Here is a 12,914-nt window from a genome sequence, read left to right as displayed (position 1 = left end):
GGGGGCTATGGCTGGGAGGCTGGACATAGAGACAGGGAGAGTCATCTGCTGCAATGATCCTGGCAAGAGACAGCTGGTGTCCGAGCTGAGGGAGCAGAGAGAAGGTTTTGGATGGAGGGAGAACCAGCGAGACTTGGCCGAGGGGCTGAGGGAGAGGGAGGAGGTGAAATTGGTGACTCCCCTTGAATCTGGGAGTGGAACCTTAGTGAAGAACCCCCTTGGGAAGCATCCTGGAAAAGAGCCGTCTGGGTTGTTGGCGATGCTGTTTTAAGTTTGGACTAGTGGCATCCCCTTTTTATTTTTCATTTTCTCTCCACTGATGCCTTTTGTTCTGAGTCTATCCCTCTCCCTCTTCTGCCACCGTGAGCCATCCCTTATATCAGAGATTTTAACATAAAACGTAACAGGCAGCGAGAGGAGCCAACTGCGCAGTGGCGCTTCCTCCACCCCCACTTCTGCAGTGAAGGGAGGGACATGGATTTTCCCTACTCTTCTCCTGGGGCCAACTTCATGGCACCTACTGTGTGCTGAGTCTGAGAGCCCTGCACTGGGTGCTGGGGACAGAGAAAGAATGCTTAGAAAAGGCCTCACACCCTGGGGTGTCTTAGGGGGGATAGGTGTGAGTATGGATGTATTTATGTGTGTGGGCTGTCTGTGTACGTGAGTGTGTAGCTGAGTGTGGGGGTTTGGAGGTGTGAGTGGATGTGTGTGTGGCAAACACTGACCTGTGGTGGAAGACAGAATACAGCAGGATGTTCCAGAGAGCAGAGGTCACTTCTGACTGATCAGTGGGGAGACCGTGCAGCAGGGGGGTCCCTGGAGGAGGTGGAGCCTGATCTAGGCCTTGAAGGATGAGACCCAAGGGGAAAGGAGAGGCAGGGTCCTGTGCCTGGATCCTGTGCAGCCTGGAGGTAGATCCCTCCTTTGTGGGGAGGGGCAGGGCTTCTGTCCTTCTGTGTGGGACTGCTTGGTCATTGGGTGCCAGTGCCAAGGGCCAATGCCCTCCCTCAGCCTGCCTTTTTCTCACCCCTCAGATGGCTCGAAGAGTCTACAAAGGCATCCCCCTGCAGGTACGGGGCCAAGTCTGGTCCCTCCTCCTGGAAGTGGAGAAGGTGAAGACAGAAAACCCTGGCAAGTATGAGGTAGGAGGCTCTCCCAGCCCTGGGGCCATTGCCAGCTTCTGCCTCCATGACCTTCAGGGTTTCTGTCATCTGGCAGAGCTGGGCTAGAGGCGACAGGGCAGGCAGCTGCCCCATTGGTGGATGTCAGTGTTAGGGCCACCTTCTTACCTGGCCACAGCCTGCAGGCCCTATCTGTCCTGACCTCTGCCCTGGGCCTTCCCCTCTACCCCTGGCCATCCTCGCAGATGCTGAGGAAGCCACAGTACTCCTTCCCACCTGGGCAAGTCGCCAAACTTGTGTCTGTAACTTCCACAGCCCCTCCCTCCCAGGATTGTTATGAGGATTAAATATTTGTAAAGCGCTTAGCGTGGTTCCTGGCACATAGTAGGTGCTTAATAAGTGCTTTTGCCCATGGGAAGTAGGGAGCACATAGTTGCCATTCCCTTTTTCCTGATGAGGAAACAGAAACAGAGTCCAAGTAACCTGCCCGGGTTACAAATGTCAAGTTAGGATTGGACTCACACAGACCCCACCAGTCTCAGGGCTCTGGCCACAGAATTCACCCCTCCTCTATCCCGGACTAGCAGGTCCCAGCCCAGCCTCCCCTCCCAGCTCCCCAGTGTTGTACTAATGCCACCCTCCAGGTGAGGCAGTCACCCTCAATCAATAAGTCTTGGGGGGGGCAGGAGGGAGGGGGTGCAGGGAAGGACCAGAGTTGAGTTTGAAACTTAGCCTAAGAGTTGGGAGAAACCCAGGGAATCACATCAGAGAAGGGCAAAATGAAAGCGCAGGTACGGCTGCCTGGAGGCGGCGTCTGCAGCTGGGCTTGGAAGGGAGACTGCCCGAGCGGAAGACTGGACCATCTGTCCATTGGAAGCCAACTCCATCTCCAGACAGTTAGGAGGCACCTGCTCTGAACAAAGATCTCAGCTTGAGGTGGGGACAGACCAGGGTTGAGAGAGCAGCCAATAGGACTAGAGAGGACAGCATGGTGGGGTGGGGGTGGGGGACCCAGAGACATAATAAGAAACATTTGTTTGACCAAGATCAGGTCAAAGTGGATCCATGACCTCGACATAAAGGGAGATATCCTAAGAAACTGAGAAGACCGTGGAACACATTGCCTCTCAGACTTAGGGCAAAGCAAACAATTTAGGAATAAATGAGATACAAAGTGCTGTGGAATGCCAAATGGATACTTTTGATTACATTAAATTAAAAAGGATCTATACAAATAAAACCAGTGTAACCAAGATCAGAAGAAAAGCAGAAAATTGGGGGAAAATTTCATGGACAGTTTCTCAGATAAAGGCCTCATATCTCGAAAATATAAACAACTTGGTCAAATCTATAAGAATACAAGTCATTCCCCAATTGATAAATGGTCAAAGGATATGAACAGGCAGTTTTTTTATGAAATCAAAGCTATACATGGTCATGTGAAAAAATGTTCTAAATCATTATTAATTAGAGAAATGCAAATTAAAACAACCTGGAGATATCATCTCACAGATATCAGACTGGCTAACATAATTGAAGGGGGAAACAACCAATATTGGAGGGCATGTGGAAAAACTGGGACACTAATATACTGTCGGTGGAACTGTGAAGTGATGCCCCCATGTGGGAGAGCAATCTGAAATTCTGCCCACAGAGTTATAAAGCTTCCTGTGCCCTTTGACCCATCAACACCATTACTAGGTCTGTTTCCAAAGATGGTTAGGGAAAAAGGCAAAGAACCTATATGTTCTAAACTATTTGTAGCAGCTCTCTTGGTGGTGGCAAAGAACTGGGAATTGCCGGGCTGCCCATCCACTGGGGAAGGACTGAACAAGTTGTGGTACATGGTTGTGATGGAATGCTACTGTGCTGTGAGAAATGATCTTAGAAAACACGCATAGACTCACACGAAATAATGAAGAACAGAAGAGCAGAGCCAAGAGAACAGTGGACACACAAAGGACACAAAGGACAGCAATCCTGTTCAAAGAATAATTGTGAACGAGCGAGCTCCTCTGAGTATTATACATAGGCCCATCAAGTACAGAGGCCTGATGGAGGAAGATGCTGCCCCCTGCAGAAAAAGAACTGACACATAGGAGTATGCATAGCATGGTTTTATATATATATATTTGTAAATCTATGTCACATGGTGGCCCCCTCTAGTGTGGGGTGGGGAGGAAGGAATGTAGCAAAAACAAATTAAAAGCAAAAAGGAAGCGAAGCTAGAAGTTAGGTGGCGAGTGCTGAATGCCTTCCACAGAGCAGCCTGAACTTTCTCAGAGGCAGTAGGGAGCCCCTGAAGACTCATGAACAGAGGAGGGAGCAGAAGTAGCCTTCCAGGTAGTGGTAGGGAGGACAGGAGAAGAGATGGAAAAATTGGGGTGGGGAACAGAGGAGGCAGTCACAGGGAGTGGGCAAGGGTGCCTGAAGGCCTGTGCTTAGAGGGGATACTGAGAGGGCCTGAGGACGTGCTGTGCTTGCTGAGTGCGGTCGGCAAAGCCCCGATGGCAGTGGCCCTGTCAGGCAGGGCTGTCACCCCTTTCTAGAGGCAGCTGTTTGCTAGGAGGCTGCTCTCCTGGGCGCCTCAACATCAGAGTCTGGAACCCAGAGCTGGAAGGGAACAATTAGTTCCTAAAAAGACCCTGAAAAGGTCCATTAGTCTGAGCCCTCCTTGGGATAGGTGAGGAAGGCAAGGTTACTGGTGCATCCCCTCCCCCACAGGACCCCCGTGTCCAGTGGGGTTCAAGCTGTTGCTTCTGCTGTGCTCTGTTGGTGGCCAAGGATGGTGACAAGGAAGGGAAGGAGGGCAGCCCATGACCACAGCCTGGATGGGGAGAGAGTGGTCCCCTCAGACTGCGGGGTGGGGTGAGAGGTGGGTGGGGGAGCCAGCCCTAGACCTGGGGCTCAGACACCCCAAGAACTCATAGCCAGCCTGGGGTGCTTGTGAGAGCGGGCACCTGGGTGCAAGGCAGGACAGTGCACTAGGGGGAAGGGCAGAGGCTGTCACAGTCAGGCCTGCTGCCCGGGCCTGGCTTGGGCCTCAGTTGCCCCTGCTTCCCTCGGCTGCCAGCACTGTAGCTGAAGGGGTCGTGCTAGGCGAAGAGGCTCTGGATCCCCCTGGCCAGGGCCCTCAGGTATGCTCTGTTGGACTTTGTCCTTAGGTAGACCCTGGCAGGGGAAGCCCATGCAAGGGTCCCACATTGGCTCTGTTCCATGACTGGGGGTGGGGCAGGTTCTTGGTACCCAACCCAGGGGCTGTCCCCCCTCCCTTTGCTTGTTGCTGACACATTGCCACCCCCCCCCCCCCACAGGAGATGAAGGAGAAAGCCCAGAGCTTCTCTTCTGAGATCAGACAAATTGATCTGGACATCAACCGTACATTTCGCAATCACATCATGTTTCGGGACCGCTACGGAGTGAAGTGAGTGATGCTGGGGTGGCCAGTGGGCAGAAGGGTGCTGAGGCTGGATCAGGGAGCCCTCGAGGGGTGGCTTTGGCCCCAGCTGGGTCCTCCTACCCCCCTCTGCTGCTTATGCCCTGACTGCTTGGGCTGGGCCACCCTCCTACCCCTTCCTTGGAGGCTCCTCTGTCCGTGGCCTGTGGGCTCAGTACCCACTGGCTTTCTTCCTCTGACAGCCACTTGTCACTGTGTTGGAAGCCCAGAGGCTGGGCTGGGGCCAGATTCCCTTGGTACCGAGTGGCCAGTGTATTCTAGGCTGCCCAGTGTGGTCAGGAATCCCCATCTTTTTCCTCAGGCAGCAAGCCCTGTTCCATGTCCTGTCTGCCTACTCTGTCTACAACACGGTGAGGTTCTGCGCTTCTGCCTGTGGTCAGGCCAGTGGGCAGGTGGGTGGGCATAAGTGTGTGCTGCAGGACAGGGAAGAGGAGCTCTGCCTGGTGTCCGCCCCAATGGCCCTGGTGTCGGCCCAAGTCTTGACTAGTCGGGGCAGGCTGGGACTGCTGGCTTTTCTCTGTTAGTCCCTCAGCCCCAGAGGCTAAGAGAGGGTGGAGACAGCCTGCCCAGAGGCCTCACAAGTGGCTCGGTCAGCCCCCTGCCCAGGCCCTGGGAGCCCACCCCGTGAGCCCTGGGGGAATTGCACGCTTGTGGCCAAGTCCAGACCTAGCCTCGAACACCCAGGACTGAGCTCGAGCCCTGATGCGGAGGCTTCTTCCCGGCTGGGAGGGGGAGATGTCCCCCATACAACAAAGTCATCTGTGTGTCTGTGTGTTGGGGCGGTGGGGCACCCCCTGCAGGAGGTTAGCTATTGCCAGGGCATGAGTCAGATCGCTGCCATCCTGCTGATGTACCTGAATGAAGAGGAAGCCTTCTGGGCTCTGGCCCAGCTGCTGGCCAACCAGAGGCATGCGATGCATGGTGAGCACCTGACCTGCCCCCCACCTCCTCCCCAGGGGTGGGGGAGGGGGGTGGATCCCCAGGCCTACAGCTGCTGGAAACTGAGCCAGGAAGTCACACCCCACCCCTTCTTTCCCTGGCTTCCCCACAGCTCAGAGGCCAAGGCAGATTAGAAATTAGCTCCATGCTTCAGATGACAGCATTGAGCCTGCAGGGGGGAGGGACTTGCCTGAATCTCTGGCCAGAGCTTTCCACCAGCTGGAGGGGCCACAGCTGATCCAGAGGCAGCGGGCATTGCCTGAGATGGTGCCCCTGCAGAGGGACATGTCCAGGGGCTGAGTCCCAGGGGCACCCTGCTCGCTCTGGGGAAGCCCATCCCTGTGTGGGCAGGGGGTGAACCCGAGGTGGCTCCTGGGCTTTCTCCCCAGGCTGCTGCTGAGCCCTCTGCCCTGGGCGGGCTCCCCACAGGCTTCTTCATGCCTGGATTCCCCAAGCTGCAGCGCTTCCAAGATCATCATGAGCAGATCCTTGGGAAGGCTCTGCCCAAGCTGAAAAGACACATGGTGAGCTCAACAGGAGCGGGCACAGGGTGGCGAGCTGCCTGCCAGCTGTGGTAAAGGCAGCCCTGCCATCTCCATTGTCTCCCTCCAGGACAAAGAGCAGATGTCCACGGGCATTTACACCACCAAGTGGTTCCTGCAATGTTTCATTGACCGGGTGAGAACATCAGGTCAGCCCGGGCCTGCTCTGGGCTCTGGGCTCGGCTGGGCTTGGTGTCGCCCTTCCGGGCCACCCTCTCAGCCTGGCCTCTCCTCCACAGACCCCATTCACCCTCACGCTGCGCCTGTGGGACGTGTACATCTTGGAGGGTGAGCGGGTTCTCACCGCTATGGCCTATACAGTTCTCAAGCTGCACAGGAGTAAGGCTTGGGCCAGTGATGGACCTCCCCAGACTTGGGATGTGGGGGGAGAGGGGGAAAGAATGGATTTTCACAGGGTTAAAGGCGGGGGGGGGGGGGGGATGAGAGAACTAGTTCAAGGCTTTGGCCAGGAGCCCAGGACTCGGATGCCAGGAAGGGAGCAGAGGGAGCCTGTGGGCACAGGGCTCACCACCTGGCCCCCCACCCCACTCTTGGATCTCCAGAACGCCTGCTGAAGATGGCCCTGGAGGATCTCAGAGAATTTCTGCAGGAGAAGTTGGCCGGTCCCTGGCCCCATGAAGATGATACCGTATTGGATCATTTGCAGGCATCCATGGCTGAACTGCGCAGGATGAAATGCGAGCTGCCCCCCCCAGGTGGGCTCAGGGATGGGGGCTGGAGGCTGGGACACTCTTGGGGAGGGCACAAAGCCAAAACCAGGCCATCATGGCCCATGCAGAGGATGGTCTAGTGGGGCCAGGGGAGGCTTGGTGGGGTGAGGGGGAACCTAGGAGGAGGCCAGATAGGGCCAGGGGGAGGCCAGGGAGAGGCCTGGTGGGGTCAGGAGGAGGCTTGGCGGGGTCAGAGGGGGCCAGGGGGAGTCTAATAGGGCCAGGTGGAGGCCAGGGGAGGCTTGGTGAGGTCAGAGGGGGCCAGATAGGGCCAGGTAGGACCAGGGGGAGGCCAGGTGAGGCCAGATAGGGCCAGGGGAGGCTTGGTGGGGTCAGAGGGGGCCAGGGGGAGTCTAGATAGGTACAGGGGGAGGCTTGGTGAGGTCAGGGGGGCCAGATAGGGCCAGGTAGGACCAGGGAGAGGCCAGATGGGGCCAGGTAGGACCAGGGGAAGGCCAGGGGAGGCTTGGTGGGGTGAGCGGGGAGCTAGGGGGATGCTAGATAGGACCAGGGAAGGCTTGGTGGGGTCAGAGGGGGCCAGGGGGAGGCCAGGTAGGGCCAGGGGAGGCTTGGTGGGGTCAGAGGGTGCCAGGAGGAGGCCAGATAGGGCCAGGAGGAGGCTTGACGAGGTCAGAGGGGGCCAGATAGGGCCAGGTAGGACCAGGGGGAGGCCAGGTAGGACCAGGGGGAGGCCAGATAGGGCCAGGGGAGGCTTGGTGGGGTGATGGGGGAGATAGAGGGAGGCTAGGTGGGGCCAAGTCAAGGGACAGCCAGGAATCTAGGGGACAGAAAGGACAGTGGTGGGCAGGTCACAGGCATGAAGGTACACAAATACTAGATAGGGCAGAGTTTGGAGTCTTAGCACCTGGATTCAGGTCCTGGCTCTCTCTCTCTGGGCCTGTTTCCTCTCCTATACAATTGGGGCATTTCCAGGGCCCTTGGGGCCCCAGCTGATCTCCCACATCTGCCAGGGGGCTCCCAGACTGGGCCTAAATTTCCACTCTCTTGTTTTCCTTGAAGCCAAATTGGAAGAGCTCCCCAGGAAGCCTCTGGGAATGGAGTTCTCCCTGGGCCTGGTGATCAATGGGCAGAACAAGGCAGCTCCTACTCAGAGCCCCCACCCAAGCCCCGTGAGGCCTACTCAGCAGACTTCACTCCCAGAAGATGGGCCCTCTCCCCAGCCCCAGGAGCCCCAGCTGCTGGGCAGCCCAGAACGGCACCCCTCTCAGGACAGCCAGCACCTGGATGAAGCCTGTCTGAGGCCCAGGCCTCTACCCTTCTCTCCCCTGAAGCCAGAGGCTGAGGTCCAGCCCCCAGGCCTGGACCACAGTGCCCCAGCCTCCCCTGCAGAGGGCTGGCCAGGAGAAAGCATCCCCTCAGAGCTGGATGCAGCCCTGTTCCCTCCTCCCCCATCCCCTGAAGAGCTGCTGCCTCTGGAAAGTGTCCCTGATGAGAATGCCTATCCCTATGGCCCTCCCCCTCCCCCTCCCAGCCCCTTGGAGCAGCCTGGCCCACTTGTCCCAGGGCCAAGGAGTCAGCCTCCCCAACACCATAATATTCCTGAAGAGGCTGAGGGGCTGGGGCCAGGCCATGCCTATGCTGCCCAAAGCAGCCTCCTGCCCAGGCACTGGGCCAGCATGCCCAGCCTCGACATTCCTGTGCCCTCCTCAGTGTCTCTGGGCACAAGGCCCTGTGGTCTCATCAGGAGCAGCACCAGCCTCTGCAGGGCCCAGGTCAGCAAGGACTCGGGGCCAGGAGCCCATTGTGCTTTGGTGGGGAGAGAGCAGAAGCTCCAGGGAGGAGCTGGCCTCCTGCTGCCCCCAGGCCACCGCAGAGCCTCCCCATGAGGAGGCTATGTCCAGACAGGGCTTACCCAGGGTCATCTGAAGGGATGCTCTGCACCTGGGGTACAGGCCAGGGCTCACAGACCCTGGATGGGGGCAAGGGGGGCCTGGAAACACAGGGGAGGGCTGCAGGTCCCCAAACCTATCCAGGGAGGCCAGGGCTCCCTGCCATAGGGCGCACTGCACGGGATCTGTCAGAGAACAGGGTCCGAACTGGACAGAAATGGTACGAACCCCGCCGAGAAGGGCAGACGGGTGGGACAGTAAAGTGTCTACACCAAGGACCCTTTGACTCTCTGTGGTGTTCCTTATTCCTGAAGCCTCCTCCGGGGGCAGCAGAGGGCAACCCTGGCCCCGCCCAGCTTGGGGCCAGGCCTCAGCCACCCCTAAGCTCAGAGCCCTTGGCCCAGCCTAATGGGCTAGAGAGCCCTGCCCCGCCTTCGTTAGCCAGGCTGGCCTAGAGGGTCCAGGGGTGGGCTGCATGCTTCAAATGGTTTCTTTTGGGAGCCCCGCCCCTGACAGCCACAGCAAGATCAAGACCATCCAATAATTTACTGAAATGAGCCCGGTGGGTCGGGCAGAGGGGCAGGGGAGGCAGAGGAAGCAGTTTGGGGCCGGGGAGTTGGAGACAGTCCGTGCAAAAAGCCTGTGGGGGGGGCGGGATCAGAGGCGCCCTGTCTGGCCCTCCCAGCAGGACCAGGAACTCCAGCGGCGGCGGCGGCGGCAGCAGCAGCAGCAGCAGCACCAAGGGCCAGCCGCTGCTATCTTCCTTCCAGCCGACTGTCCATCAATCCGTCCACCATGCTCCATCTGTCCATCGGCTCTTCCCTCCCTCACTCGGTCCTGCACCTCCGAACCCCCAGCCTGGGCAGGGACCAGAAGGCCAAGTCAGGCCCAAGCCAGCAGAAGGGGCGGGGGAAGGAAAGGAGGGGAGGGGGTCCCTACTGTAAGCTCCGCCCCCCCATCCCAGGCCTCACCTCAACCCCACAGTCAGGAGATCACACACTTGCAGTTCAGACACCCCGGGCCACTCTCGTCAGGGGGATTCAGCTTCCGAAGTTTGTGCTGCCGGATTTCCCGCACAAGAGTGTAGAAAGCATCCTCCACCCCCTGAGGAGATGGAGAGGGACAGCTCAACCAGGGCCCAGGTGCACCCCGGCCTCAGGCTCCCCTGGACCCGAGCTGGTCTGCGGTCCAAAGTCCATCCTGCCTCAGACCCCAGCTGGTCTGGGGCCCAAATGCCAAACGGCCTCAGTCTCCCTTCAGGCTTCCCTCTGACCCAAGCTGGTCTGGGGCCCAAAGGCCAACCCACCTAGGACCTGAGGTGGTCTGGGGCCCAAAGGCCAAATGGCCTCAGTCTCCTTTAGGGCTCCCCTCTGATCAGAGCTGGTCTGGGGCCCAAAGGCCAACCCGCCTAGGACCTGAGGTGGTCTGGGGCCCAAAGGCCAAATGGCCTCAGTCTCCCTTTGGGCTCCCCTCTGATTGGAGCTGGTCTGGGTCCCAAAAGCCATCCCACCTCGGACCCAAGCCTATCTGGGGCCCAAGTGCCAGATGGCCTCGGTCTCCCTTCTGGCTCCCCTCTGACCTGAGCTGGTCTGGGACCCAAAGGCCATTCTGCCTTGGACCCAAGCCTGTCTGGGGCCCAAAGGCCAAACGGCCTTGGGCTCCCCTCTGACTGAGCTCATCCAGGGCCTAGGTTCTTCCCAGATTCCGGCTCCTTTCAGACCCAGGGTCACCTTGGACATGGGCTCATGTCAGATCAGGGTTCACCTTGGACCCAGACCTCCCAAAGATCCAGGTTCAGTTCAGAGCTGGGTTTACCTCCCACCCAGGTTCACTTCAGATAGGAGCTCACCTCCGACCAGGGCCCACCTTGAGCCCAAACTCACCAGACAGGGCTTGCGTCTTCGCTACCCAGACTCCCTGGTGTTCTATCCCCCACAGGCAGCCTGTGGCCTTGGGGCCCTGTGCCCAGCCTTCTTTTTAGTGGGGTCTCTCTATACTCCTGGGGAAAGGCCTTCAGCTTGGCCTCTGTCCCCCCAGCCCCAGGTATGTTTGCCTGTGCCCATCCCCAGAGAACTCCAGCCCCCAGCACGGCAGCAGGCAAGATGCCCTCACCTGGCGAGTTTTGGCAGACGTCTCAATGTAGGGGATCCCATAGCTTCGGGCCAGCTCCTGTGCCTGGCGCGTCTCCACTGTTCGGGCTGGTAGGTCACATTTGTTCCCCACCAACACCATGGGCACATCATCTGAGTCCTTTACTCGCTTAATCTGCTCCCTGTGTGGGAGGAAAGAAGCAGGTGCTGGCCAGCGGGTAGGGTAGGACTGGGCTGGCCAGCCACTGGAGGATGAGGCAGGGGGCTCACCTGTACTGGTGAATGTCCTCAAAGGACTTCGTGTTGTTAATGGCAAACACACAGAGGAAGCCCTCCCCGGTGCGCATGTACTGATCTCTCATGGCACTGTATTCCTCCTGGCCTGCAGTGTCCAAGATGTCAAGCAGACAGGTCTCCCCATCAATGACCACCTGCTTCCTGTATGAGTCCTGGAGCGGGGAGGGGGGAAGCCAAGGCAGATGACCCAAGGGTCCTGAACCCCAGGTCTCAGCTGCCTCCCTGCTAGGGAGGAATCTGATGGGGAAAGCTGCTGGGAGCCTGGTTCTGGTAAGGGAGTGACTCTGAAGGGTATGGGGGGGAGGGGTGGACACGGTCCAGGGTCCTAGTATGTGTGTGTGTGTGTGTGTGTGTGTGTGTGTGTGTGTGTGTGTGTGTGTGTTCACAGTCCAGGTCCTGGGGTGTGTGTGTGTATGTGTATGTGTGTGTATTCGCAGTCCAGGGTCCTGGATGTGTGTGTGTAGTCACAGTCCAGGGTCCTAGTGTGTGTGTGTGTGTGTGTGTGTGTGTGTGTGTGTGTGTGTGTGTGTGTTCGCAGTCCAGGGTCCTGGGGTGTGTGTACATGTCTGTGTATTTGCAGTCCAGGGTCCCGGGCTGGGCCAAGGAAGTCCTCCAGGGTCCAGGGCGGGGGGGAGGGCACCGTCCAGGGTCCTGGTGTTAGAGGTGGGGGCGGGGCAGGGCGCGGCGCGGCTGGCGCTCACCTCGATCGTGGGGTCGTACTCGTCCACGAAGTGATTCTGAATGAGCTGGATGGTCAGCGCGCTCTTGCCCACGCCCCCCGCGCCCACGACCACCAGCTTGTATTCGGTCATGGTGGCCGGGCTCCGGCGGCTCCTGCGGGGAAGCCGCGCTGTCTCGGTGGGGGCCTCCGAGGCTGCCTCCCCCCGCCCCGGGTCTACCTTGGCCCTGACCGTGGGGGAGGGGCGGGAGACGCTCCCAGGTGGGGGCCCCGCCCCCAGCAGCCCCTCCCCCAGCCCAGCCCGAGCTTGGCCCAGGCCCCCTCCCCCTCGAGCGCTCCCAGGCATGGACACGCCCCAGGTCGACCCCCCGCCCCAGCCCCCGCGTCCCGATGACAGGCGAGTTTGCAGGCTGCCGCCCCCCACCCCCGGCCCCGGCCGCACCCTGCCCCCGCCCCTGCCCCAGAAGGGGAAAGCCAAGGCCACGGCCACCGCCACGGCGCGCTCTCCGGGAGGCCCGAGCCCCCCGTCTCCCCCCGCGGAGGGGGTACCGTTCTCCCATCCCCAATAACTGCCCCCCACTCTCCCCGCCCGCGCGCACGCTCCCCACCCCCAGCTGCCCCCTCCCCTCTGCCCTCCGCTCCGCTCCGCTCGCCGGGCCCCCCCCCAGGCTCACCGGGATCACTGCCTTCTCCGCCGTCTTCTTCTGCTCCGCCACTGCTGCCCCCCCGGGCCGGGGGCTCCGGGCCGGGGGCTCCGGAGGGGGCTCGGGGGGCTCCGGGGCTGGGGCTGGGGCCGGGCCGGGCGGCTCACTCCGCGCATGGGCTCCTGGCGGCCCGGGGCGCGGGCGCGCGCGGCGGGCGGGGGCGCGGCGGGCGGGGGCCCGCTCCTCGGCCCCGCCCCACGGCTAGCGCGCACGCACAAGGACGTCCACTCGGACCCGCCCACCCTCCCTAGCCGTCAGCATAGCATAGGCTCTACCCCCTCGTCCACGCTCTCTGAACGGCTCTGACCATTGGCTGAGCCTCCTGCCCATCACTCCCTGGAGCCAGCCCTACTCCCCTTTGGAGAAGTAGGTTGGCCATCAGGGTCTAGTTTCCTATTGGCTGAAGCGTCTGCCCATTGGGCCCCGACCCTATCAGTGGACTGAGCGGCCTTCTAGGCACGGCCCACTCCAGGATCCTTTTCGCTGTTGGCTGGGAGGTGAGAA

General features: G+C 59.9%; 2 protein-coding genes across 5 annotated transcripts in view; one reads left to right on the top strand and one right to left on the bottom strand.

Moving 5' to 3' along the window:
* The window catches only part of LOC118853268 (USP6 N-terminal-like protein), a 32,877-nt gene extending 23,958 nt beyond the window's left edge, over positions 1-8,919 (top strand). For 2 of the 4 annotated variants that reach the window (XM_036763277.1, XM_036763278.1), the window contains 9 exons: positions 1,035-1,142; positions 4,436-4,545; positions 4,880-4,928; positions 5,379-5,499; positions 5,947-6,041; positions 6,130-6,195; positions 6,299-6,398; positions 6,530-6,775; positions 7,811-8,919. In XM_036763277.1, coding sequence (XP_036619172.1) covers positions 1,035-1,142; positions 4,436-4,545; positions 4,880-4,928; positions 5,379-5,499; positions 5,947-6,041; positions 6,130-6,195; positions 6,299-6,398; positions 6,530-6,775; positions 7,811-8,637 — 1,722 coding nt within the window. In that variant the 3' untranslated portion in view covers positions 8,638-8,919. The remainder of the gene's footprint in view (positions 1-1,034; positions 1,143-4,435; positions 4,546-4,879; positions 4,929-5,378; positions 5,500-5,946; positions 6,042-6,129; positions 6,196-6,298; positions 6,399-6,529; positions 6,776-7,810) is intronic. The other 2 variants (XM_036763279.1, XM_036763280.1) reach the window with 2 other exon arrangements.
* Positions 8,920-9,167: 248 nt separating this feature from the next.
* On the bottom strand, positions 9,168-12,515 carry HRAS (HRas proto-oncogene, GTPase). The gene is made up of 6 exons (XM_036763547.1): positions 12,381-12,515; positions 11,729-11,861; positions 11,001-11,179; positions 10,753-10,912; positions 9,612-9,744; positions 9,168-9,498 (listed from the first exon to the last, which is right to left on the bottom strand). The coding sequence occupies exons 2-5, from the start codon at positions 11,837-11,839 to the stop codon at positions 9,625-9,627; spliced, it is 570 nt and encodes a 189-aa protein (XP_036619442.1). The 5' UTR covers positions 11,840-11,861; positions 12,381-12,515; the 3' UTR covers positions 9,168-9,498; positions 9,612-9,624.
* Positions 12,516-12,914: the final 399 nt, after the last annotated feature.

This window comes from Trichosurus vulpecula, chromosome 6 (genome assembly GCF_011100635.1).
Source record: "Trichosurus vulpecula isolate mTriVul1 chromosome 6, mTriVul1.pri, whole genome shotgun sequence".
Classification (NCBI taxonomy): Eukaryota; Metazoa; Chordata; class Mammalia; order Diprotodontia; family Phalangeridae; genus Trichosurus; species Trichosurus vulpecula.
The sequence above is the reverse complement of the archived record's forward strand: the minus strand, read 5'-3'. Positions and strand labels throughout refer to the sequence as shown.

Bases quoted from the DNA above. Each gene is read 5' to 3' on its own strand.
- HRAS (XM_036763547.1), bottom strand. From the start codon at position 11,839: ATGACCGAATACAAGCTGGTGGTCGTGGGCGCGGGGGGCGTGGGCAAG. The intron at 10,913-11,000 runs GTGAGCCCCCTG...CCTCCCACACAG, and splicing joins GAGGACATTCACCAGTACAG to GGAGCAGATTAAGCGAGTAA. The intron at 9,745-10,752 runs GTGAGGGCATCT...CCATCTCCTCAG, and splicing joins CGTCTGCCAAAACTCGCCAG to GGGGTGGAGGATGCTTTCTA.